The sequence below is a fragment of the Pantherophis guttatus genome, chromosome 3 (assembly GCF_059756535.1).
Source record: "Pantherophis guttatus breed Tessera chromosome 3, ASM5975653v1, whole genome shotgun sequence".
In the NCBI taxonomy this organism is placed as follows: domain Eukaryota; kingdom Metazoa; phylum Chordata; class Lepidosauria; order Squamata; family Colubridae; genus Pantherophis; species Pantherophis guttatus.
In genome coordinates, this window is record NC_142065.1 from 107,793,126 (window position 1) to 107,819,108 (window position 25,983).

The 25,983-nt window shown below is 36.9% G+C and overlaps 1 protein-coding gene across 3 annotated transcripts in view; it reads left to right on the top strand.

Moving 5' to 3' along the window:
* LOC117661203 (regulator of G protein signaling 5) overlaps positions 1-25,983 on the top strand; it is a 44,952-nt gene that overhangs the window by 18,326 nt on the left and 643 nt on the right. The window contains exons 5-7 of one of the 3 annotated variants that reach the window (XM_087891144.1): positions 1,347-1,472; positions 8,479-8,579; positions 8,919-9,018. In XM_087891144.1, coding sequence (XP_087747270.1) covers positions 1,347-1,472; positions 8,479-8,577 — 225 coding nt within the window. In that variant the 3' untranslated portion in view covers positions 8,578-8,579; positions 8,919-9,018. Of the gene's footprint in view, positions 1-1,346; positions 2,861-8,478; positions 8,580-8,918; positions 9,019-25,983 lie in introns of those variants that run through there. The other 2 variants (XM_087891143.1, XM_087891145.1) reach the window with 2 other exon arrangements.

The window sequence follows — 25,983 nt, forward strand, 5'->3', positions numbered from 1 at the left end:
TTGAACACACCAGTAAAGCAGTGATGCGCCCTGAGCGAGGAAGCGTTGTGAACTTTGAGGGTGCGAGTGTCTGTATTTCTGTGGCTCATGCATAGAATTCATACCGCGCCTTCTCATTGGAGTTCAAGGAGGCTAATCAAACAAATCATTTGTTTGAAAAATAAAGGGACGGATTACAATTTTATTTTTTTTTAAATTTGATTTATATGCCGTCCTTCTCCCGAGACTCAGGGCGGCTTACAATGCGCTAAGCAATAGCCTTCATTCTTTTGTATAATTATACAAAGTCAGCTTATTGCCCACATAAACTGGGTCCTCAATTTACCTACCTTAGAAAGGATGGAAGGCTGAGTCAACCTGACAATATTGATGATGAATGTAAATGAAAAGGCAATTTCCAAAGCTTTCCTCCCCCACCGAGTGAAACCTGGATCGGCTCCCAGAGCGGGACATCTCAGGACACCCAGCTTTCTTTCCCCGACTTCCGCAGAGGAAGATAAAGCCAGCAAAGCCTATAGGGCAGTGCAGGCTGCCTCCGGAGATTGCTTTGGGGTAGGGGTGAGAGAGAGAAGCTGATGGTTGAGGCTCCGGCCAGCCCCCACCTCCACCTGCCCATCAGATTCCCCGATCCAGGGCAGGGAGAGAAAAGATGCAGCCTCTGCTTGCATCCGCCCCCCACTTCTCTTGATATTCAGGCCACCTCGCAGCCCTAACATTCAAGCCCTAACACTAACCCTTTCGGTATATCGTTTTTTATACTTAAAATGGTCATTAGAGCAGAGAAACAGTTGTTAAATTATTTGAATCCCACCACTGAAAGAGTCCATGAGCTGGAAGGCAAGACAAGACACAAACTTCATTAGTGAGGTTATACACTGTCCTCTGAAGCACAAAGCGGTGGTAGAGTACTATTTTTAAAGTGGCATCTCCAAATTTAAGATTAAAACAGCATTGCTAGATTATGATCACAAAGCACTGGTGTTGACATTATGCAATTAGTGGAGGAAGGGTATTATTTTGCACCACTACCAGGGTTATATCATAATCCCTATAGTTGATTTGATGACAGTTAGCTTCATGTTTCTAACATTTCTAACAAAAAATATATTTATGTGAATCCAATGTTTCTTTTTTGACCTCTTGTTATAAATATTAAATGTATATTTATTTCAACTGTATTTTATCAAGGGATATTTATTAGCTATTATCTTCATATATGGAATTGCTATTAGCTTCATTTTTTTCCATCAAATGCCCCATGTAAAGTATATTGTTGGCTTGATTTATGTGAGATAATGTGTCCTATGTAATTCCTACAGCTATCTACTCTATCTCCCTCTTGTCAGGTGAATATTGACCATTTCACCAAGTCAGTGACCATGAAGAACCTGGTGGAACCATCTGTAAGCACTTTTGACCTGGCCCAGAAGAGAATCTTCATGCTGATGGAGAAGGATTCCCTGCCCAGATTTGTGCGATCCAACTTATATGAAGAGTTAATAAAATAGCAGTGTGGCGAGCTGTGCAAGGCATTGGTATACCAGCGCAGGGTCATTGCTTCCTCCAATCCCTAGTAATCAACATGTGTTATTTATATGGATAGTTGCTTTGCTTTGTATTTATTCCAAGGCTTTGAAAACTCAAAGTCTGTGTTGTTAAACATAGCGGCCATGCTCTACTGTTTGGTCGAATGCAACATGTACTAAAGAAGGACAAATCAAGCCTCTATGTGTCACATATCACTCATAGCTATGGAGAAGATAGAAAACACCATGACTTAGTCAAGGGAACACACAACAAAAATACAGCCATAAAAACCATGTCTTTTGCTTTTTAGATATTCCCTCAGTGAACTGTATTTCATATTACTACCAGAAATAATGCTCTCACAATATTTTAACTCAATAATTTAACAGGTAAATATCTCATTTGACTGCATCCATTTCTGATGACAGCTAGTATTTGCTATGTTGTTATGAACCAATGGAAACTAGTAAATATCAGCATTTGCAACATAAAGTAAGGAAATATTTAACAAATCCCTCAAATGAAACCAAGTTACCTTAATATGAGAATCCTTGAATTATATTTGCAGTTTGTAGCAAGAAAGTGATGATTTTGGGTTTATGAAAAAAAAATCCTAAAGTTAATGATATGTGAAAGAGCAATTATATATTACTGGAATTAAATAATCAGAGTTAAGTGGTTGATCAAAATCCTGAGCTGATTTGTTACTATTGATAAAAATAATAAATTGACAGATACCCTCACAGCTAGCAGACAATAGACATCATACAATAATGAAACAATTACAATATCCATTTTTAAATAAAAAGTTTCTTCATAGAAGCTGAAGAATATTGATCTGGACAATTTGTCACCCATCAAAGTAAATGCATCCCACTAAAATTTGTCCACTACTTCATTAAATCTTCTATTTTTTGCAGATTTAATCAATCAATAAAAATCAGATTTTAAGATTCCTGTGGAATATTCATAGTTTAGGCGATTTCAGGTTGTGAAAGTTCTATTATTAAATAGAGAATAGAGAATATTCACTCTTGGAATAGCAGTGATGGATTCAGAATCCATTCTGCAGTGCTAAGAATGTGAGATAAATTCAAACCCTGTGCTAAATGGCTTTAGGGAAGGGGTAAGACTGAATAAATCAGTGGACCTGCCCAAACAGTATGATTTGTTTAACAACCCAGACCTTTTGTTACTTCTCTTCTTTTCCATATTAAATTTATAAGTGTTATATTTTTATAATGGCCCTGCACAAATTCCAGTGCCCATGCACAGCTTTAAATATAATCCCTGAAATCTACTTATGAATTACGATAAAAATATTTAAGCCGAACCTTAAGATGAACCTCTGTCTGTAGCACACTTCCCAAAGTATTATTTTACCACACACTTTAATCATAAGATTTAAATCTTCTTGTAATATATGTACTAGTAAGATCAAGGTATTTAGCCTGCAGTGACATGAATAGAAAAGGCATCCAGATAGAGTTGAAAAAATGCATTTATTTTTTTTTTAAAATAGACCAATTGTACTAGTCTAAAAATCAGTTTACAGTCAAAGCCTCTACTTTGTAAAATACTAGTCAACCATTCAATATAGATGAGAAATCTTTCAATGCTGTTTGCCCATCACCATTGGCTGTGGTGGCTGTGCCTGATGGCCAGGGCGATTTCATGTCATGGCAGGATGTGCACAGAAGTCAATTTCAAGTTGACAAGTTGTCTAACATCATCCAACTGGAGGTTAATTTAAATTCCTCTATAATATTTTTTCTGATTTTTTTTCTCAGAGACGCAAATGGTTGTAATATTTTATTTTTTATCAAAAGGGGAGGTAAGCCATAATTGCTACCATGCCCCTCATATGATCTAGTGGAGCTCATGCAAAAGATGGTCAAACTGAATTGGGCCCAAATACTCCTTATGTGGTTTAGGTTTTTTCCTGCATCCTGAGCAGCAAAAAAAAAAAAGAAGAAAAAAGAAAAGAAAAACAGTGGGGGAAGGGGGAAGGGGACCCAAGTGCTCTGCATCCCTTGGGGTTTTTTTTCTTACTTTATCTTTCTACACCATCAGTATCCTCTTCTTACTCATTAGGTTTCAGTTACCTCATTCCTGCCCCATAATATTCAATTTTCCAACTGCTAAGTGCTAGTCTTTAACACTTAGGCAGCCAATCCAACTACCAATAGTGACCCAGATCTAAATAGCACTGGATCCTGCATCTCTCTTCTTAGAGTGCTCTTTAACAATTGAATGAGCATTTAATATCTTAAAAAAATGTAGATTTGGCCTGTTAAATATATCCAAAAAGATAAGTACCAGAAAATTTCACCAGCCAGGTCATCATTTCCAATTCTCTTGAACTGCTTAATAAACAACATCTGTTTCCCCAAGCTAGAAATATTAGCAAACTATCAAATTGAAAGGAAATACCACAGAACAACTACTCTACAATCTTCTTCTCTTGAAAAAAAGATTAAAAAATGAGAGATTGAGCCTTGTGAAATTGTGAGGGGATTATGTAATTATTTCCAGGGTCCATTTTTGAGAGCACGTCCATCCTACTGACTCACAAGTCATTAAGATCCTGGAGGGAGATTTTCCAGTTACAGCTCAGCAACTGGTGCCCTAGGCAAACCAGGCAGTTAGTTCCCCACTCTCAAACCCTAAGGGTAGATTTCTGTCCTGAAGTCTGAAGGAGTTTGTCAATAAGTTTAACCCAGCAGTCTCCTTACTTGGCTCTATGATATCCGTGTTGACGTGAAGTGAAATAAACAAAGGTTCAACAAGTTTGTTAAAATTGTAGTAAAAAAATAACTTATAAATGTTGCTTCCACACTAATAGGCTAAAATATCATGCATGGCTAAAGATTAGGATTAAATCTCAGCAACATCATGAGAATTAAAAAGTTATGCATCATTTTTTTCCTAACTTCACTGCACAGAATATATTGGGCTAAATTCTCTCCATGCATCTAAAAATGGAAATATTTAGGTATGTTATGTCTCTTGAAGTGGGTATAGGAATTGGATTTAAATTTATATCAGAACATGATAATTATACAGACTTCTCTAGTTCATTATTATATTATTCTCAGTGGCTATTGTGGGTTCGGGCTCATTCTGGATAGAAAGCAATGTGATTATAATTGTACAAGATTTAAATCAGTTGTGGCTATGAAAATTCTGTACAAAAGATTTACCTTTAGGAGTTCTCCTATTTTAATTTCTTATAGGTAAAATATATTTATAGACCACAGTTTTAAAGCAGCTTCAAAATCAAATATACTCAGGGTTTGAGAGTGGGGAATCATCTGCATGGTTTGCTTAGGGCACCAGTTGCTAGCAACTGGATTAGAGACATCACTGAGGGTGGCTTATTAGAAGCACATTTCAGACCTAGTGTTCCTCAAGGTATGGCATGGGATGTAGGTTCAGATGGTCCAATATACTTTTCTCTTGTCCACCCTGCCTCTTCTTTAAGTCCTGGGTACATGGCACAAATGAGGTCCTCATATTTTATTCTGATACCAACAACTCTATGAGGTAGGTCAGGCTGAGCGAAAGGAAGCTGTTGAAGGCTGTCCAACAAATTTCCTGACTGATTTTCAACATCCAAAGCGCAATACTACAGGGGACAATCTGCTTCTCATTTCAAAGCCACTATAACAACTAACAGCTGAGCAGCACTTAATAAAACTAATGGAATACTCTCAAACATTCTTCATATTTGTAATTGCTATCCAAGACCAAAAGATGTCAAATACAAAGAAAGATATTAGTTTCAAAGAAATTTAGGGTGCTGTGCTCTACAACAATGGATTCTCAGTAGCAATAGCACTTGGATTAACATACCGCTTCACAGTGCTTTACAGCCCTCTCTAAGCAATTTACCAAGTCAGCATATTGCCCCTGACAATCTGGTTCCTCATTTTACCGACCTTGGAAGGATGGAAGGCTGAGTCAGCCTTGAGCCGGTGAGATCGAACTGCTGAACTGCAGGCAGCTGGCTACTTCTGCCTGCAGTACTGCATTCTAACTACTGCGCCATTATGGCTCCAGTAATCTCCAAATTGCTGTCAATAATAAATTCTCTTGATATTCCCAGATTTTCTTTAATTGAGGGTATTTTTTGAATGGGAAGGAGATAGAGACAGGGGAAAAAATTACCCCATTTCCTTTTCCATTTTTTTTTAATGTGTTGCTTATCATATAAGCAGACATCCATTATTTTGATTTGGTCTAGCAGATAGAAGTATCCATAGCAATGGTCACTGGCTTCAGCTTGGCAGGTGCAACTAGTCAAATGAAGCCCCATACCTTTTTACATGCATGCAATGTGTACAATGCTAAAATGTGGCAGGGTTTAAGTCACCTGGTGCTGCCCACCATTTTGGAGGCAGTGAAAGGAAAACATTCATCACATGGTATAATAACTTTATTGTGAACTGGGGAAAATCAGGTAAATCAGAATTGCAACTTTGACACATTGCACATTATTCTCGCAAGAATTTCACTTAAAGATTCCATTCAAAATTATGTCATTCTTTGGTTTGCCACAGCAAATACAAATGTGAAATGTTTCCTGATATTTGAGACATATTTTAACAATATCAGTAGATCCAAACTACTGTTTACTTTTTGGTAATCGAGATGTCCTGCCAGACATAAACTTCCAATCTTTCCCATAAAAGTAGAGTTGTAAAACATGTTTGTACTCTATTTAATTTTGAAGGCCGTGCATGTCATACTGTGTGTGAGGGATGGGAGGAGTGGAGGGAGATAAAAAGAGAAGATTGCAGATTTTTATTATTATTATTTTAGATCCTGCTAGTGAGATGGTGGTCTTGTTATAGCTGATATATTATTTATCCTATGTTGATTATTAAATAACACACATTAGTTACATATTTATATTCATCTTACTTTTTTATTATTGCTTGTAGGTTTATATATAATAAATATTGTATCAGGGTTCCAAGTAACAATCCCAAAGCAATCAAAACTCTGAGGCCTAGAGTTTCTTCAAAGCATAATTTTATTTGGGATGTCATATTGGCACGGCTGGTGAACACCCAACTCTGAAGGACCTGGAGTTTTCCCCACCAAAATCAAAACCCAAAGTTCTTGCCCTCAGGTCACATGTCCATCATGTGGTCCAATCAGGTCGCAGTCCCAACTCCAGCTGGCTTTGGTCCACGCCCTTCCAACACCTGGTAGAACATCCTTGGCTTCCATGGGAAAGAATGTATTTTGGCTACACATCCCCCAGCTATCTCTACTTCCCCCATCACGTTCCCACAGCTCCATCTGGCCTCGCTATGGCAGCCCTGAGGATGCTCCGAAAATGGCTTCAGGGCTGACATATTGGCAAAGACTTCTAAATTCTTCTCCTGCACAAACTACATGAATGAATAGAATGTAGACAAGTTGTATTCTTCCGACACTTCTATTCATTGCCTTCAGGCTGAGCAGAAAACTTTTCCAGTAGATTTAACTATGTAATAACTTTTTTTCTAAATTTGTATGGTAACTTTTGCTAGAGTATAGTAATTTGTGATTTGAAAAGTGCAAATCACAGATGGATGTCAGATTAAAAATATTTAACCAGCTTTTCATCCAGTCTTAAATAAAGCATGTCCTACCATTTTATAAAGTGCTTGTTGTTTTGTGCAATACTGTTAGGCAACTGCCTTTAGGAAACATAATAAAGGCATACAAATACAAAAATAAGCCTCTGTTCTGTACATCAGTGCTTCGTCCCTCCATTCCGCACCCTTCTTCTTCAACAGCAGCCTACCATTCATCCTCTGTCAACCTCTGGTTGGTTACTCTATACATACAGTTAGTATCATTTCATTTAGATCAGGGCAAAGAAGCCATAGAATTAAGAGGTGAGGCCAGGTAGTTTGGTAAGCGGAAACAGATTGAAAACAAGGCTTGGAGGAAAGCAAATGCAGGGCCATTAATGCTGCCTTGGTAAATCTACAATCCCCTTAACTTCTCGTATATCAAGACTAGTTGATAAACTGTAGAGGGTTGAAATTAGTTCATGCAGAACGTTGAAAGCAGTATGAAAGAAGTGTCTTTTCTATTATGAAACACCCATAGAAGCTCAATGTGTCTCCAAGCTGCTAATGATAATGACACATATTTTAGCTTTTGAAACTTGAGAAATAGAGCTACTGCAAAACCAACTGGAGCAGTGCTGGTAAACTTATAACATATGTAGGTGACATGCCCTATTTTCCAACAACAATTATTCTCAAAAGCAGGTTCTTAATGCAGTCTCCGGAAACTAAGAAGGCTTCATGACAAACCCTCATAGGTCACACGAGACATCTGTGCTTTTGTGTTGCCTGTGAAGCCTCTGAAAATCAGACAAAATATAGGGTGTGCTTTTAGGCGGTTTTCAGAGGTTGCAGAGGCCGTAAAGAGCATTCCCCAAAACTGTTAAAAAACTGAAAGGGTCCCTGAAGGATCAGAGCTGAAAGGCTTAAAACATACACAGACTGTAACCTAATTCAGCTTTTGTTAATTGCTGTTGAAAGAAGCGCCATTGTAACCTAATGTGCCAACTGTATAGATAAAACTTCTAGGCGAATTGCCAAGCTTAACCTAGCAAAATAACTTCTTGTGAAAAGTAAAATGTGGATTCTGCCAAGTAACCTTGCTTGTAACTGAAAATGTGTGTTCAGCATTCCCTAACAAAGTTCTAACTTATAGGCCAGAAAATGGATTTCTTTCCCTTTCTAAAGTCTATTATTTTCGGAGCGCTGAGAAAAATGGTGAAATTCATGTGATATGAAATTATGTTTCTATAGCAATGACATTATGTGCAAGCTGAGTGAGCTATAAGATGTTTGGAAAAGTTTTTTGCGTGCGCCTGCTTTTCTCTCTGCCTGCTCTGTTAAGGTAGGAGACAAAAAGGCCGTCTTTTGCTTTCTGCAGAAAATAAAAGCTGATTACAAAATGAAGGCTTCGTGCAACTTGGAACAGCCTCAAGTAGGCCGCAGAGGCCTGTCAATGGAGAGAGAAAACACCACCTGAAGGTAAGTGATGCAAAGCAAATCTTGGGCTGCAGGGACAATCATGCTGTTCCCCAAGGCTCATATTCGCCTTGGAGAATGGTGCCAGGTGGCCTTTTCAAGTGGCAGCAGTGGTGTTAGGGGGTGAAGTGGGCTATTTATGGCTCAGCCTTGTGAGGGCCATGCAGGATGGCCTTTGTAATACTTGTAATATAGGCTTTGTAGCACTGTTGCCCTGGTTAAATAACATGGGTTTTCTTGTATTTTAATTGTCCTTATTTGTGTACTGTTAATAACTGGCCATAAGCCTGGGATTTTGCTGAAGTGCTTGGTACATTATAGATAAAACATTTTCATTTTCAGCCATTCCCAAGCAAGAAGGAACAGAAGAAGCATTAAGCCCTGTGCTGAGAAACAACTGTGATCTTTACCAATACACATTCTAACGGTTTTCCCTGGCAAATGTTTCTTTTTTACTTTTATTCAGAATACAATGCTCTTTTCAATCTTTATGCTTACATATTATTGGATACTTTATTTTTATGATGAAACTGGACAGATGATTTAATCAAATTAAATCATCTAATTTAATCAAAATGTTCTTTTAAAAATAAAAAATAAACTTTAAAAAATTATGCTAAATATAAAGGGGAAGATGTGTTTTCTTTTTCGCGTTCTCTCTCTTGTATAAAGGAACCCTTTTTATCTCGGAACATTTCACATAAATCATAAATTAAATGATCTTTCTGTCTTTCTGTCCCGCAAACTGAGATCCAGCAAACTGAGGCACAAATCTAGAGCCATATTTGGCCATCAATTGGTAGTGCTACAAAATACTACTGTTCATGCTGGCCTAGATGGCGAGGGAGGGGGGGGCAGAGAGAGAGGGGGGGGAGGGAGAGACAGACAGAGAGATAGAAGAGTCAGATTAGGCATTTTTCAATTTTTTGAAAAGTCAAGTCCAAAAGGTTTGCCGTCAGTGTAATAGAGGGACAGATTCTGAATCTGGAATGCACTGGCCTAGATTTAGCCATTTTTGATATTAGGAGCCAAATCTGTGACAGTTGGAGTTAACTTTTTCCTGATTAAAGTTTTTCTATAAGTGATTGTTTTGATACTTACGCAAATACATGCATTAACTAAGACATCTTATGGAAGAACTGACTACATATCTCTTGTCCTGTATCCAGCTCTGTTGGCTCATCCATCAAATAAAAAACGGAGTGGTTTCCCAACATACTTTGCAAACAGTTCTCTCCAGGCATGCATTACAGGTTATTTGGAAATAACTTTGGGGGGGGGGGGGGAGAAAAATCCTGCTTAATGAGCAAAATGTCTCAAAGGGGATTTAGGACAACAGGACCTTGAGTATGCCATATTTGTGTGTGTGCCTGAAAATAATAATCTTTACATTGCAAACTACAGTTATTTCTAGAGGGAAAAGTTGAATTTATCAATCAAATTTTAGAGCAAAGCTCTTCAAAATGTACTCTGACAGACTAAATATCACAAAATGCTTGATTCCTGAAAATGTATTTTATTTTTTAAGATAATGATCTAGAATGCCTTTGAATTTCATGTAAAAATCAATGTGACTAAAGTGATTTTCGCTTCAAAATTTATTGTATTCTGAGACTTCCCTATGTATATTCCATCACATTGTTTTAAGTAATTTTATATGATATTGATTAAATTTATTTTCCAAAGATTTTCATTATATGAAGTGCAAATATTTGTTGAGAAAGTTGTTTGCATAGATTAGTTTCAACGGGTGGACTTAATATTGCAAGAAATATATGGGAAATATTGGGTTACCAATATAATTGGTAATTACCCATAAAAATAATATTTTATAGGAAAAAATATTTTAAAGTGAATATTCTGAGGGCATAAACTGAGCCTCTCAGAATATTATTACTTTGAATCAGCTGTGTTATGAGGGAGCCATTTTAAAAACATTTTTCACAGAATTAAAGTATGGGCTTGATTTATTTCAGTGTGCTTTCTGTCCGTTTACAGGACTTAAGGATTTTTGTTTGGTTTATATCTGCTCCAGATGTTATTTCTATTTTTGGAGTCTAAAAGTGGGTGGAGGTTTTGAAAGACTTGCTTGAACGACTTGCTGGGGCTCCTAAATAGTAACCTTTTTTAAAAAAGCAAATCAGTGAAGCCGATATTAGTTGTTAACACAACCTGTAGATTAATTGGATTGAAGGTCATTTGATAAACTAAGAGAGAATGAATTTCCTATGTTCTTAAAATGAGATTAATACAACAACCACAGTTGGGATGGGTTGCAATCACACAGTGTGAGACGTGATTCATAAACTGGAATATTAACTTATATATCTTGTTTAATTATTGTTACTACTAGAAGAGAATATTTGCAGTTTAGGGTTGAACTGTGTGGTTCTTGGTGCTCTCTATTTTCTTGCAGATGTTTCATTACCCAATTAGCTAATATCATCAGTGCTAGATGGGAGTGGGGTTTGCTCTCTTTTTATAAAGTAGATGCTTGTCCTGTCAATGTTGGTGGGAATGTTATCCTTTGGCTTCACATCAACAGGATTGTCACTATTATTCTGACTGATTGCTGTGCACTAAAAGCCCCCAGGAATAGGCGCCTATCAGGCTATAGGAATGGGGGGGAGGGGGGGCTAAACTGTAGATGTTTAACTGTGGAGTTTTAATGTTATACACCGCTTGTGGAATCACCTGTGTGTGAGCTACATAAATCTGTTTAATAAATTTTTTAAAAAGAAAGAGTTGTACCATAGATTTTTAAAAGTTAAAGACTATGAAACTACTCTGATGAAAAAAATTACTCCTGATTTGTAGTAATGGAGTGTTGATATCTGTTGTTTGGCAACATATATATTATGGGTTTTTTAACATAACATAATATTTTTACAGTTTCTTTTTCTTTTTCTCCTTTTTGTCATCATTGTTATTAATTCTGGAGTTTTATTGTTAAGTTTTTGCATGTATTTACACTTTTCTCTGTTAACCTGCTTAACAATTAAAAAAGAAACAAAAAACTAAAACCAGCACCTCCTAATGTATCTGAGGGAGATGGGTGGTTTAGAAATAGGGAAATGTAATTAAACAAACAAACACAAACAAAACAAACAAACAAGCAAACAAACAAATAATCCATGACCTAATTCTCATTACCATATAATGCCCCAGCACACTAGGCTAGCTTAATGGTTGTTTAGCTAAACATAGCATAGTACCTGAAACAACTGCTGGTTAAACTGTGCAGTTCAGCTGATCTAGTTATGAAACTATGCATAGTCAATTAAAATTGGGCTTTGCAAAAAGGCTAAATAATTACAGATGAGATTTCAATTTCTTTTCAGCTATGCGTAATAGTTACTGTTTTATGACTTTCCTCACGTACAGCAGCTCTGTTGAAATGTAATGGTGTCATGGCCTTTGCTGGGACTCAGTTTGATTTTAAATTGTGTCTTACTCCAAAAACCAGCATTTATTTTGCTATGCACTGATAATAGTCTAACCTAATAAGGAAACATTAGTTTTACATTTGCTTTATTCATATATTGTTTATTATAGAATTCATTTCATTTTCTTTCCTCAAGATGAAAGCCTGTCAACATTCCGATTAAGGGATGACAGCTAGACCGATCCTTGGTGATCGCAGTCCAATCACTTCATCACAAAAATAGAAAAACTGGAGACAAATGTCTGACTCTGGATTACAAAGGAAGTTTAGAAGAAAGAAGAGTTTATTCTAACATGCAGTTGGCTGCTTTTTGCATTGTTGGAAAAAATTATGCAGTAGGAAAAAAAACCCCAGAAATTTATCAGAAAAACAAAAAAGAAACACCATAGAAATTAGTATTTTTTTTCCTTTCAATCATATTATATAATTTCATTATTGTATAACATATGATCTTTTATTTTTTTTGCATTAGCAGTGTATTATGGTATCCAATTACTTAACTGGTTAAATGCACTGATACTTGAATTATTTTTTCTGCAGTTCTAATTATCAGTTGAAGTCTGTGTCTGTCTTGTTGGGTTGCAGAACCAAACAAGACAGTTATGGAGGTGCAGAAGACAGACTCATTAATTCCTCTGTAGAACTGAATCAGCAGCTCTTTGGGCAGTTTGAGCTTCCTGAGTTGGTGCAAAAAGAACATTCTTCGTTGTGCTTTTTTGATGACGTTTTTGACGTTAGGTGTCCATTTTAAGTCTTGAGATATGAAAGAACCTAGAAACTTGAAGGTCTCTACTGTTGATACTGTGTTGTCTAGTATTGTAAGAGGTGGTAGTATAGGAGGATTTCTCCTAAAATCTACCACCATTTCTATGGTTTTGAGTGTGTTTAGTTCAAGATTGTTCCAGTTGCACCACAAGGCTAGTTGTTCAACCTCCCGTTTGTATGCAGATTCGTTGTTATCTCAAATGAGACCAAACACTGTGGTATCATCTGCAAACTTCAGTACTTTAACAGAGGGATCTTTTGAGATGCAGTCATTGGTGGTGTATCTAGAGAAGAGAGGTGGAGAGAGCACACAGCCCTGGGAGGCTCCTGTGCTAATTGTACAGGTAACTGATGTGATTTTGCCTAGCTTCACCTGTTGTTTCCTGTCTGTTAGGAAGCTTATGATCCATTTACAAGTGTGGTTAGGTATAGCAGCTGATTTAGTTTAGTTAGAAACTGGAATGATGGTATTGAATGCTGAGTTGAAGTCTATAAAGAGGATTTTAGATTTCTTCATAATGAAGATACTCGAATTTAATGCATGAATGACAAAGGAAATTATTTTTACAGATAGTCCTCGACTTACAACCATTTGTTTAGTGACCATTCGAAGTTACGGTGACACTGAAAACTGATGACCATTTTTCATATTTATAACCATTGCAGTTGGTCATATGATCCAAATTCAAACACTTGGCAACTAACTCATATTTATGATGGCTGCAGTGTTCTGGGTTCATGTGATCACCTTTTATGGTCTTCTGACAAACAAAGCCAATGGAGAAACCAGATTCACTTTGCAACCATGTTACTAACCTAACAATGCAGTGATTCACTTAACAACTGTGGCATCAAGGTTTATTAAATGTGGCAAAACTCACTTAACAACTGTATTGCTTAGCAATCAAAAGTTTGGGCTCAGTTGTGATCATAAGTCAAGGACTACCTGCATCTCAAATGTATTTTATGGAAGGAAAGTTGTCTTATCCATTATTTCCAAGACACCAGTGTTTTCCTTCCTTGCCAATGTTTTCCCTCCCTCCTTCTCGTCTTCTTTTCCCCTGTAATTTAAATTTTTGCCTGTTATGCTTTTGTTCTCTTTTTCAGTTTGAAAACAATAGAAAGGTACCTGGGGACTGTATTGAGAAGGAGAGCTATGCTATCTATGCGTGTGTGTGTGTGTGTGAGAGAGAGAGAGAGAGGGAGGGAGGGAGGGAGGGAGGGAGGGAGGGAGAGAGAGAGAGAGAGAGAGAGAGAATATTTGCCATTATTTACTAGGCAAAATAGTCAGATGCTTTGGTTCTCTGCATATTGAAATGATACAGGTATTATTACTAGTACAGAAATATTATTCTGTACTAGTAGTCTATAATAATAAAGAAGGTGCCAAGAAGGTTAATCGAAATAGAAACGCAATACAATATGTAAGAGTTATGCTCAATCTGTTTCATTCTTAATAGCAGTCAATTTCTGCCAAATTTTACAAGCTGCTTTGCAAAACGTAGCAACATGTTACGTTATGCTGTGATTACAATCAGAGGCCTAAGTATCAAGACATCATGCTGCTGAGTATGGCCAGGCAGCCTTGCAAATATTGGGGAGATGAGAAATCTGGAGGGATTATGCTCCTTTGCCAATCGGTAAAAGGCGAACTGAAAGCCTTCTTACAACATTTTCATGCTCTACATCCTTTATTTGCCATTTTTAAAGGGATCATCTACTCATCTTCCTACTCCTAAGCAGATAGGAAGAAAATGTGATAATGTTGACAGAGATGGCTTCCAGGAAGCCAACTCTACTATTAAAGGAGCTAAGCCTGTTGGGAAAAATATTTAACTAGAACCATTAAATTTGGTTCATCAAACTCTGTCCTCCACCTTTTGTCAGATCCAGCCTCATAATGGGCAGTAGAAACAGGGGAAACAATAGGACAAAACCAGTTTAACTACCCCTATTCTCCCTTCTTACTTGTCCTGGGCCAAAAATCCTGCCTTGCCTTTAACCTCTTTGGAAAAGAGCAGCAGAAGCTGGGATTTTTCTGTCTTGCTCTCTTTTCTGGAATGTTGGCAAGTTCTGATGAATGCATGGGTTCAAGTTTATTTTTTATTTATTTATCAAATTTTAAAACTGCCCATCTCTCTCACAGAGGGACTCTGTACTTTTCAATCTCATTATTCCTCATCTGTAAAATGGGTATGTGTTTTCTGGATGCCTTTTCTATATGCTAAATTCCTTATTTTTATAATATATATACGGTACTATATTTTTAGTTGATGGCATTTAAAAAAAAATGTTATGTTACAAATGACGGAAATCTTTTTAATGGATCAACTGGGATTATTTAGGAATTACATAGAGTTACCGTTGTTAGGGTGTGTGTAAAAAGTATTTGTTGCTTGTGCAACGAGCAGAGCAGAAACACACAGGGAAGGAGATAAACGTGCAGCTCGTGTGAGAAAAATACTTTATATACAAGATAATAAGCAGTCTCGGTGTAGGTAAAAACAGTCCAAGGTCATAAACAGTAATATCAGTCCAGTAAGTATCTTCCCTTACCAAAGCAAACAGACTTTAGTAACTCTCGGTATACAGTACCATATAACAATCCAGTCTAACACCAATCAGCAGAAAGACGCAGGAAGCAACAGGAACAATCAGGAACAAAGAACGCTTCTCTGCGCTGCTTATTTATGCACTGTAGCCTAATTACAGGGTTCAGCAAACCCTGATTACGTGGCTCAGTTGTTTCTTAAAGAAACAGATATATTGCCTGACCAACAGGTTAGGAGTAAGCTACAAGCTGAACCTAACATTCTCCCCATTGGGCAGGACAATATACACAATAGATACAGAAACAAAAATACACATTCAAATCATACATTGTACAGTGGTATCAGTTACGTTTCAGATTCTTAATCCAAATCTTTCACAACAATTGATGTGTTTAATGGCACCTTGCGCTTTGGTAACATTATCGGCAATATTATCCTCTGATGCGCAATATTCCAATGTAATCATGTTATCCTTAACACATTGCCGAACATTCAGATAACGTATATCAGTGTATTTAGTCCTTGTCTTTACAGCAAGATTTGTTGCCATTGTAATGGCTGCCTGGTTATCTTCATAAACCGTAATAGGATAGTCTATTTTGAATCCAATATCTTCCATCAACTGTTTATAATAAATCAGTTCAGTACATGTAAGTGATAGACAAGAAAACTCCGCTTCCATGGTAGACAAACTGATGTGTTTCTGGCGAATTGATCTCCATCCAATCAGGCAGTTATCCAACATGATTGCTATTCCAGACGTAGATTTTCTGGCAAAACTGGTATCAGCATATGCCTTTAACACCATATTGGCATTTGGTTCTAAATACATAGCAAAATGTAACGTTCTTTTAAGATATCTAAGAATACGTTTTGCAGCTTGCCAATGCCTATCAGTAGGCTCTGAACTATATTGTGCTACTTGATTAACACTAAAAGCTATATCAGGCCGTGTCCAGTTGCTCAAATACGACAAACTGCCTATTAATGATTGATATAGTTCTTTACTGAACTGTGGACTCTGCAAACTATCCTGTTGGAATTCTTGTATCATAGGAGTCTTGGCAGGTTTACATAATTCCATCCCATATTTTGTCAACAATTTGCAGATTTTATTAGATTGTGAAATTTTAAATCCTCTAGATGTTTTCAGGATATCCAGCCCTAGATAATGCCGTATATGTCCTAGATTTCTAAGTTTAAATTTTGTTTGCAACTGACCGATAATCTCTCTGGCCTCAGCGTCAGTTCTGGTAATTATGGCAATGTCGTCTGTAAAGAGTAACAAGAATGAAACACATCCATCCTGTTCTTTTTTAAACAGACATTTATCTGCTACGCCCTCATAGAACCCAATGTTATGTAATTCCTGCACTATACATTGGTTCCACTCGTAACCTGATTGCCTTAAACCATATAGGCTTTTTTGTAGCCTCCAACACTCAGTGCTATCCTGTGTATCATAACCAGGAGGTCTCTTCATATATATTGTATGCCTCAACGGAGCGTTCAAGTAAGCTGTCTCGACATCTATATGAGTAATAGAGCATTTATTTCTAGCTGCCCAAACCAGCATCGTTCTCAAAGTGCTCGCTCGTAAACTTGGAGCAAAAACCTCATCATAGTCTCTATCTGTCTGTTAGAACCCTTGTGCAACAAGCCGAGCTTTATGGGTTACTACCCCATCTACACTTTTCTTTACCTTGTAGACCCACCTACAGCCTATAAGTTTCTCATTTGGTGGTATTCTTACAACTTCATAGACACCAAGCCTCTTCAATGAATCAATTTCTCTATCCATTGCCTCTTGCCAGGCTTTTTGCTCCTTTTCTGGATATAATTTTATATCATGATAACTGGATGGTTCGATATCTACTTGGCAAACCACTGTGGCTTTATAGCGATCTGGTGGATGCCGGTCCCTGGAAGATCGTCTAGGCATAACAGGACTAACATCAGGTATATTGGGTTCATCCTCCCCTAACCCTGATTCCTGTTCCTGTTCTTCAACCTTAATAGATGGTTTATCATCCATCTCAGATGAACTATCATCAGGAATATGGTCTACCTTAACATCCACATCTGTAAAACCATAGTCTGCTTTTTCTAACCTGTCCCAGCCTTCATGTTCTAGGAATTTAGCACTAGCGCTACACAAAACTTTTGTTGTTCCTATTTCCCAGAACCTATAGGACCTATGGTTAGCCTCATAGCCAACAAAAATCATTTTCTTTGCTCTCTGTTGGTCCTTCCTTCTCTGACTAACCGGTATATGCACCCAGGCTGGTGCACCAAAAGTATGTATATAACTTAAATCAGGCTTCCTCCTGTGCCATAAAGTAAAAGGTATTTTTCCTGTAGAGGAGTGCACCACATTATTTAAAATATGATTGGCACATAGTATTGCTTCTCCCCACAATTTATCAGGTAAACAAGCATCAGCAAGCATAGTCCTAGTCATAGCTTGTAGGGTCTGGCCTCTTCGTTCTATATATGCATTATGTTCCGGCCAAAAAGGGGCAGAATGTTTATGCTGTATCCCAGCATCCTTCAAAAACTTAGCCAACTGATGGTTAGTAAACTCAGTTCCATTGTCAGTAACAATGCATTTCACCTTAAACCTCTGCTTCCTTTCTACAAAATGAAGCCAGTTTATGATACATTGGAACGTATCACTTTTGGACTTCATAAGGTAGCAAAAACCATATCTGGTAAAGTGATCAACTATACTCAAAATATAGCATGCTCCCCCTAAGCTGGGTTTCTTTGGCCCTATTAAGTCTAAAAAGACTACCTCCAAAGGTTTAGTTGTTTTAAACCCATTGCAGCGGTTTGCAGGTGTAACTTTACTTTTATGCTGGTTACAAGTATTACAGTTCAGGTATTTGCTGCAAGCCCTTAACTTAATGCCTTTAGACTGCTTAACAGTCGAATGCAAGAACCTGAAATTCAGATGACCAAGCCTTCTATGTAGTAAATGTATGCATTCATCATGTGGCTTTACATTTCCAAATTTAGCTTTTGACTGAACTAACAGTAATGACTTATCCCTAATGACAAATAAGTCGTTTTCTAATTCTGCAGTAACTACAGTGCCTTCACATTCCAGCAAACATTTGTTGTTTTTAAAAGTTATTGTAAACCCAGAATGTAGTAATGACTTTACAGATAAAAGGTTATATTTCAAACTAGGGATATAAAGCATGGGTAAAGGGTGCTTACTAATAGAACATTGAACAAGTCCCTCCCCAGCTACAGTCACATTCCAGCCATTAGCCAAACTGACCTTTTTAGTACTTTTCTTCATGTTTAGAAACAGTTTTCTGTTTTTTGTTATTGATTGAGAGGCACCGCTATCAATCACCCACCAATTATCTCTTATATTAATAGATGAACTGGTTGCTAAATTACATCCTTTCCTGGGTTTAGCTGAGTTTCTAGCAGACACTTTCTTATTATTACAATATTTTGCAATGTGCCCCTTAGCCCCACATGCATAACAGCGTTTAACAATATTGACATTCTCATATACAGCTTCCACTTTTGGTTGCTGTTGCATCCTTAACTGGTCTCGTTCTTGCCTACGTTTGGCCTCATCCAGTAACCTACCAGTTATACTGGCCAATGTTAGTTCATCTCTAGGCAATACTTCTAATGATGAAACAAAAGAGTCATAACTGTCATCCAACGATGAAAGAATAATATAAACTTGCTGCAGTTCAGTAAACACAAGGTCTTTCTCATGTAGCTCCTGGAAAAGCCCTGTCATGGAGTCCAGGTGAGCCATCATGTCTCCTCCTTTCTGAAGACGTAAGCGAAATAATTTCCGTGTCAGGTAGATATGGACACCCACAGAGTCACGAACGTAGAGCTTCTTTAGCTTTGTCCAACACCTTGCAGCAGACTCTTCGCCCCGGAAATGGACAAGTTGCTGGTCTCCCAGTGTCAGGCCAATGATGCATAAAGCATGCTCGTTGTCCCTGTGAAACTTCGCTATCTTTTTAGCATCTTCTTCGTCAGCAGCATTCAATATAGTTATGTCCGGTGGATTATTAACCACGTCCCACAGTCCTTCTTTTCGCAAAAGTAGACAGCATTTTGCGGACCAGGTAACATAGTTTGTACCATCCAACCGGGTTATGGTAGAATAACTTGTACCTTGCTCAAAAGCCATCATCTTGACTACTACACCCACTGCCTGCACTTCTCACTTCCGCAAAAACAAATTAAAGAGCCCTGGAACATTCTGGGCCCATAACCAATGTTAGGGTGTGTGTAAAAAGTATTTGTTGCTTGTGCAACGAGCAGAGCAGAAACACACAGGGAAGGAGATAAACGTGCAGCTCGTGTGAGAAAAATACTTTATATACAAGATAATAAGCAGTCTCGGTGTAGGTAAAAACAGTCCAAGGTTATAAACAGTAATATCAGTCCAGTAAGTATCTTCCCTTACCAAAGCAAACAGACTTTAGTAACTCTCGGTATACAGTACCATATAACAATCCAGTCTAACACCAATCAGCAGAAAGACGCAGGAAGCAACAGGAACAATCAGGAACAAAGAACGCTTCTCTGCGCTGCTTATTTATACACTGTAGCCTAATTACAGGGTTCAGCAAACCCTGATTACGTGGCTCAGTTGTTTCTTAAAGAAACAGATATATTGCCTGACCAACAGGTTAGGAGTAAGCTACAAGCTGAACCTAACAACCGTACATCTGCAAAATATAATGAATGTTTTCTAGAATGCCTGTGTGAAGTTTCTGAAAGATGCCCAGCCTGTTTCCTTAAACTAGTAGATGTGTGGTTTGATTTTATGCCCTGGCTTACTTTATTAGCTTTTTCTTTCTGACTAGTCACAGTTGCCCCTCTGTTACACTGGGATATGGGAGGCTTGGACCCTAAATTTGATAGCTGTTAACCTTTAGCTAATTAACTTCATATTAGGCTCTAGGCAGGAACTACAACTTTTCATTTCAAGATCTGACAAGTTTCCTAGGAAAAAAAAGGAAAAAAGAAAATGTCTTCTAGAATATTGAAAGAAGCATTTCAATCAGAAGTTCTCCTTAGGCACTGGAGTTCAGATAAAATAAAATAAAATTAGCAATTCATGCATTGGCTTATTTACCCACATAATCCTGCTGCTTGTCAGATTAATGCAGACACCATTGTTAATAAGATTACATCTCATTTTCTAGGCTCTTTTGATTTATGGTAGTTCTTCAGGGAAAAAGCAGTTAATGTAATAAAAGAAGAGTAAACCAAGTTTGCCTTACCAGCCTCTTCTTGACAATCAAAAACCTCACAAATACAAAACAAATCAAATAACAAAATGGACATCCATAAAACCAGTCAGTTGGATTTTGTTTTTGCTATCTAGTGGTAAGCATAAATGAGAAGCAATTAATTCCTACTTTGCATTTTTCCTGTCTATTTTCCTCCCACCTCATTTTATCAGATTTCTGTCTGGCTTTTTTAACCAAATAATGGTGCTAGAGGCACTTATAAGAATAAAATATAAAAATAGTAAAAGGGCAATTATATAAAAAAATTAAACAGAAATACAGTTCAATTGAATAGCTAGTCCACCATCTTCTCAAAAAACCCAACCCACAAAGTTGAAAAAAGATGATAATAGAAGAATCTGCTTAACTTGCCTTGTGGGAATTTTCAGAGCTAGAGGCCAGCTACTAAAAAATATTAGGTTTTGTTTCCTCCAAATAACTTTTTCAGAAATCATCCGGGACAAAAGACAGTGTCTCAACTATCTAGATTCCATCCTTTTTAGGAATTGATAAATATTAATAATACTCCTGATAGGATGAAACTAATCTGTGTTAGTCTGGTCAAACATATCAACTAAATAAGAATTTGTATGCTTGTTTGTTTGTTTGTTTATTTAAATAAGACTAAATAAGAGAGGTGTATTACCTTTGGCTGTGCAATTTTGTTCTTGGCCATCGTCAAATAGGAGAAGCTGAAAACATACTTGAATTCAGCAGATCACAAATTTGAATCTTCAAAAAGTGTGCAACATTCTATCATTGAGGCAACCCTATTGTGTGTGTCTTTTGTCAAACCAGGAACATCTTTGTCTTATCTGGATTCTTTTGTTTGCCTTTCACAACCCATCCACATCGAATATGAGACACTGATTTAAAATTTGTATGGCTTTCCTGAATTCTGATTTTGATGGAAGGAAATAAAATTTGGGCATCAACCATCCCAGCAGTTATGTGTATCTATTAGAAAGCATGAAGGACGCTTTAGACTTGTAATAGAGATTGGAACAAGATGCCCCTCAGAATCTTCTTTTAATATTGCACTTCAGGAAGAGTGCTGTAAAAGAGTGTAACCAAGTCCCATCTCATATAGATTACTCAGACCTGATTTCTTATAATCCACAGGGTTATTGCAAAGTACAATGTGGCATACATGATAGAACAGAGTATTGTATGTTGTACTGCATATAAACCATATATGAATTCTACAAGCTACAAATGTAACCTTTGCATGAGTAAAGCTATTTAAATTTATCAACAATCTAAAAGAATGAAGATATACATATTGGAGGTTCCATGGGAGATCATTGCAAGGTCATGAAACGAAAAGATTCAATGGAAGAGCACAGATAGGTCATATAAATGGGAAATTCCATGGGGGGTTCATAGAAAGGTCAATCCTTTCCTTTTTGTCAACTCAAAGAAATAGCCAGCAAATGTTTCCTGGAAAGGCTAGAGAAAGGGACTGAGAGGAGCTTCCAAGATGAAAAATGCAAACTGACTAAACATTAGAACATCAGGCATCTTTTTTCCAAACTGTTCTTATAGTACTTTTTTAACATATGGCTGGATCATAGGAAACTTAGCCTAAATGCAGATTCATGTTTTGATTAATTTAGAAAATTTATATGGCTAAACTCTGGATGGCTTAACAAAGCAGTTCAAGAAAAAATAATACAATAAAAAAATAATAAAATGAAATAATAAAATGAAATAAAATCCTATAAACAAAATGAAAGAGAGGAACATCTGGATTCGCAGGTCTAAAGTTCAAAACTTAGACATTGGAAGAGCTCTTCACTGGTATAGATTTACTAAGTAAACTAGGTTAGATGAATGATTATTCAGTATCCTAGCACATCAGATTTTTTTTTCTGAAGATATTTTAGGAGCATGCTCTTTACTGAACGATGGTATCACTGAATTTTTTGCCTTTTTCCCCAAAGTAAATTCCTAGGTTAGGGATAGATTGTCATGGAGCAGATCTAGTTACAGTATGTGATTACTTGGGTTGAAAACAAATCAAAGGCACATGTTCAATCAATCAATCAAATTCCTAGGGTTCATTCAAGAAAAATAAACCAACACACACACACACACACACACACACACACACACACAAACACGTATATATGTTCATGCTTACCTTGCTTCCCCTAGTAAATTATTCTAGTAAGGAATAGGGCTTGATTCCTTTAGAAGAAAACTACTGGAAACTCATGGCATTTTTGAGAATTTGAATTTATTTACAAATAAAAAATAGGCTAATATACTCTCAACAGACTGGATGGCCTTATTCTCATGACATGTTTAATTGACTCACTGAGGAAGTTAAGATGTGGATACTCCCAAAAGGGAGAAACTGACCCGGTCGATTAACCCACCTCAGGGATTTAGTTCAGCTACAAGTAGCATTGCATATAGAGAGCCAGTTTCATGGAAGGGTTAGAAATTGGGAGACTGTGAATTCTAGTCCCATTTTAGACACAAGGACAGCTGGGTGATCTTGGACTAGTTCTTGTTTCTCAACCCTAGGAACAAACTACTTCTGAAATCTTGCCAAGAAAACTGCAGAGACTTCTCCAGGCAGTTGCCAGGAGTCAACATTGACTTGTAGGCACCAAAAATAATAAAATAAAATAATTTTGCATATAATTAACTTCATCGTTTGGTTCGAGATTTTTGGCAAATAAAATAAATAAATAAATACAATAAATCTCAGTTTAAAAAAAAAACTTTAGAGACAAATAACAATGGAAAAAACCATTACAGAACCATCTTCCATTACAGAACTCACTAAGAACAGTCAGCAAAACTCTCACCGTTTTCATGTGGTTCCTTGTAGCAGTGGCAGTGGCAAAACACAGTTTTTGTGTGGTTCCTTGTAGTGGCAAAGCAATACTAGTGCATTGATGAGGATCTGACTAGTGATGCTAAGAAATATTAGCAACACTCTCAAAGTGTAAAACTTCATGGCATAGCAATCCTCTGTAAAGTGGGTGGGCCTCCTCTGTTACCCATAGGATGATTTTTTGGCTTAGGTGGTATGTATATGTACTGCCAGAACCAGTAAATAGATATTTTAAGTGTGTTGTGAAACAGGCCACTGTGTCAGATCTCCAGAGAAATACTACCTCACTGACATTTTTGCTGTGTTTCACCTCCCCCCCCCCCCCCGCAACATTCCTAGGCTCCTAGAGTTTAGCACTCTTAGTGCATGTGAAACATAGGCCTGGTATTTCTTTTTCTGATCACTTTGTTTTCCTATTTTGAATTTCCCAGAGTGCCTCTACATCAAGATACAGTTCTGGAATAATTACACTCCAGATTGATATGCCACATTTATATCCTAGACAATTACAATTCTTTTTTAATTGTAACAGATTACATGCAGATATTGCCCTATGTTCCCCTAAGTACTCAGTGTACAGCTGCAAGGCTGTATATGGGCTATGAAAAATTTGGGTATGGTTTCCTATGGTTTGTTTTTTGGCTGTCCATGTTGTTCTCCAGAGTCTTCTCCAATTCCAAAGTTCAAAAATGTCAATAATCTTCCTATCCTGCTTCTATGATAATATGTAGGACAGATATACAAAAGTATTTTACTTTGTTCACTGAGAAGAATTTCCTCATGGATTACAGTCTCTGTAAATTTTCCTTAAAGGTTGCTGAACATTTGTATCTGAAAAATGGTTTACCTTTATCTGGAATATCTTGTGCCACATACATTGTATCAAACATACTTTCCCGATAATTAGTAACTTTGCTCCCATTCTTACTCCTAAACAAAAGAGTCCCGAGGCTTTCTCCAACACATTAGGGTAGGAAATGAAAAGTGTAAGGTGATAAGATAGCAGTGATTCCTGACATACTCTTGTATGAGTAGCAGATTTATTTTCTCCTTAGATGGTCTTTGAAAGCACTGCAATGTGTTGGTTAAAGTATGCAACCTTGTAAGGAGGGTGGTATGCAGGAACCCATAAAAACATCAAAACACCAGCAAGTGGGTTCCCTGCACTGACTGCGTAATGGAAATTCTCTACTCCATTCTATTAATTATTCTCTCTTGTAAACACTTTGAGAAATAGGATTTGTTTTGGCAGTGGAAAATAGTCTGGAACGTGTTTCTATATATACCGTAATTATAAGTTTCATTTTTAGCTGTTTGGAGGAAAACCCAACTCATATTTCAAAGGTCTACTTTTCCCAACTTTAATTCCTATCCATAGGTTGTTAATTTTTTAAATTTATATTACACTTTTACCAAAGAGAATCAAACAGCTACAAAAAGAAATAAATTAGCAAAGTTAAACTATTGGTATAAATCTTTAAAACTTCATTAATATATTCAAAAGACTTTGAACAGATGAGGGTTAATTCTTTCTCTGAATCCATGCAAATACAATTACTTTTTTAAAGAATTATATTAAAGTTACCATAATATACAATACAAATGAAAATAAAGATGATAGAGAAATAGGGAAATAGGGAAGGGGAGAAAAGAGGAAAGAAAAAGTATTGACTTCCAACTTTTTTAGCAGAATAAAATACAATTTCAGCTTTTTACTTTACTAACTTAATAAATACTAGCCATTTCTATAACAACAACTATATTAATGAGCAAAACCCAACATCAAAAGTTCATTTTTTTCTATGTCAAGCACAAAGTCCAAAAGCAGTTTCCCAGTAAGAACTAAGCTTAATACAGTCTTTTCTCTAATTAAAACAGTCAATTTTGCCACTTCTGCTACCTCCTTCACTTTTTTCATCTATTTCTCTGTTGTGGGGATTGAAGTATTTTTCCATTTCTATACATGCAGAACTGTTGCCACAATTAACATGCACAATAACAAAGTTGCAAAACTTTTTGCCAACTCTTTATCTAGTAGTCCTTAAAAAAACCCTTCAGGTTTCAATTTTAGCTTAATCTTAAGAATCTTTTGCATTGTAACATGAATCAGAGCCCAATACTTCTTTGCTTTGTCACTAGTCCATTAATGGTGATAACATCTGATGCCACTAGAACAACTAGACACAAGAACAGTTTTTCCCCAAATACCATCATTCTGCTAAACAAATAATTACCTCAACACTGTCAAACTAGTTACTAAGTCTGCATTACTATTAATCTTCTCATCATTCCTATCACCCATCTCCTCCCACTTACGACTGTATGACTGTAACATTGTTGTTGGTAGCCTTAAGATTTATATTGACTGTTTCCCTATGACTATCATTAAGATACATTGACAAATGTATCTTTTCTTTTATGTACTCCAAGAGCGTATGCACCAAGACAAATTCCTTGTGTGTCCAATCACACTTGGCCAATAAAGAATCCTATCCTATCCTATCCTATCCTA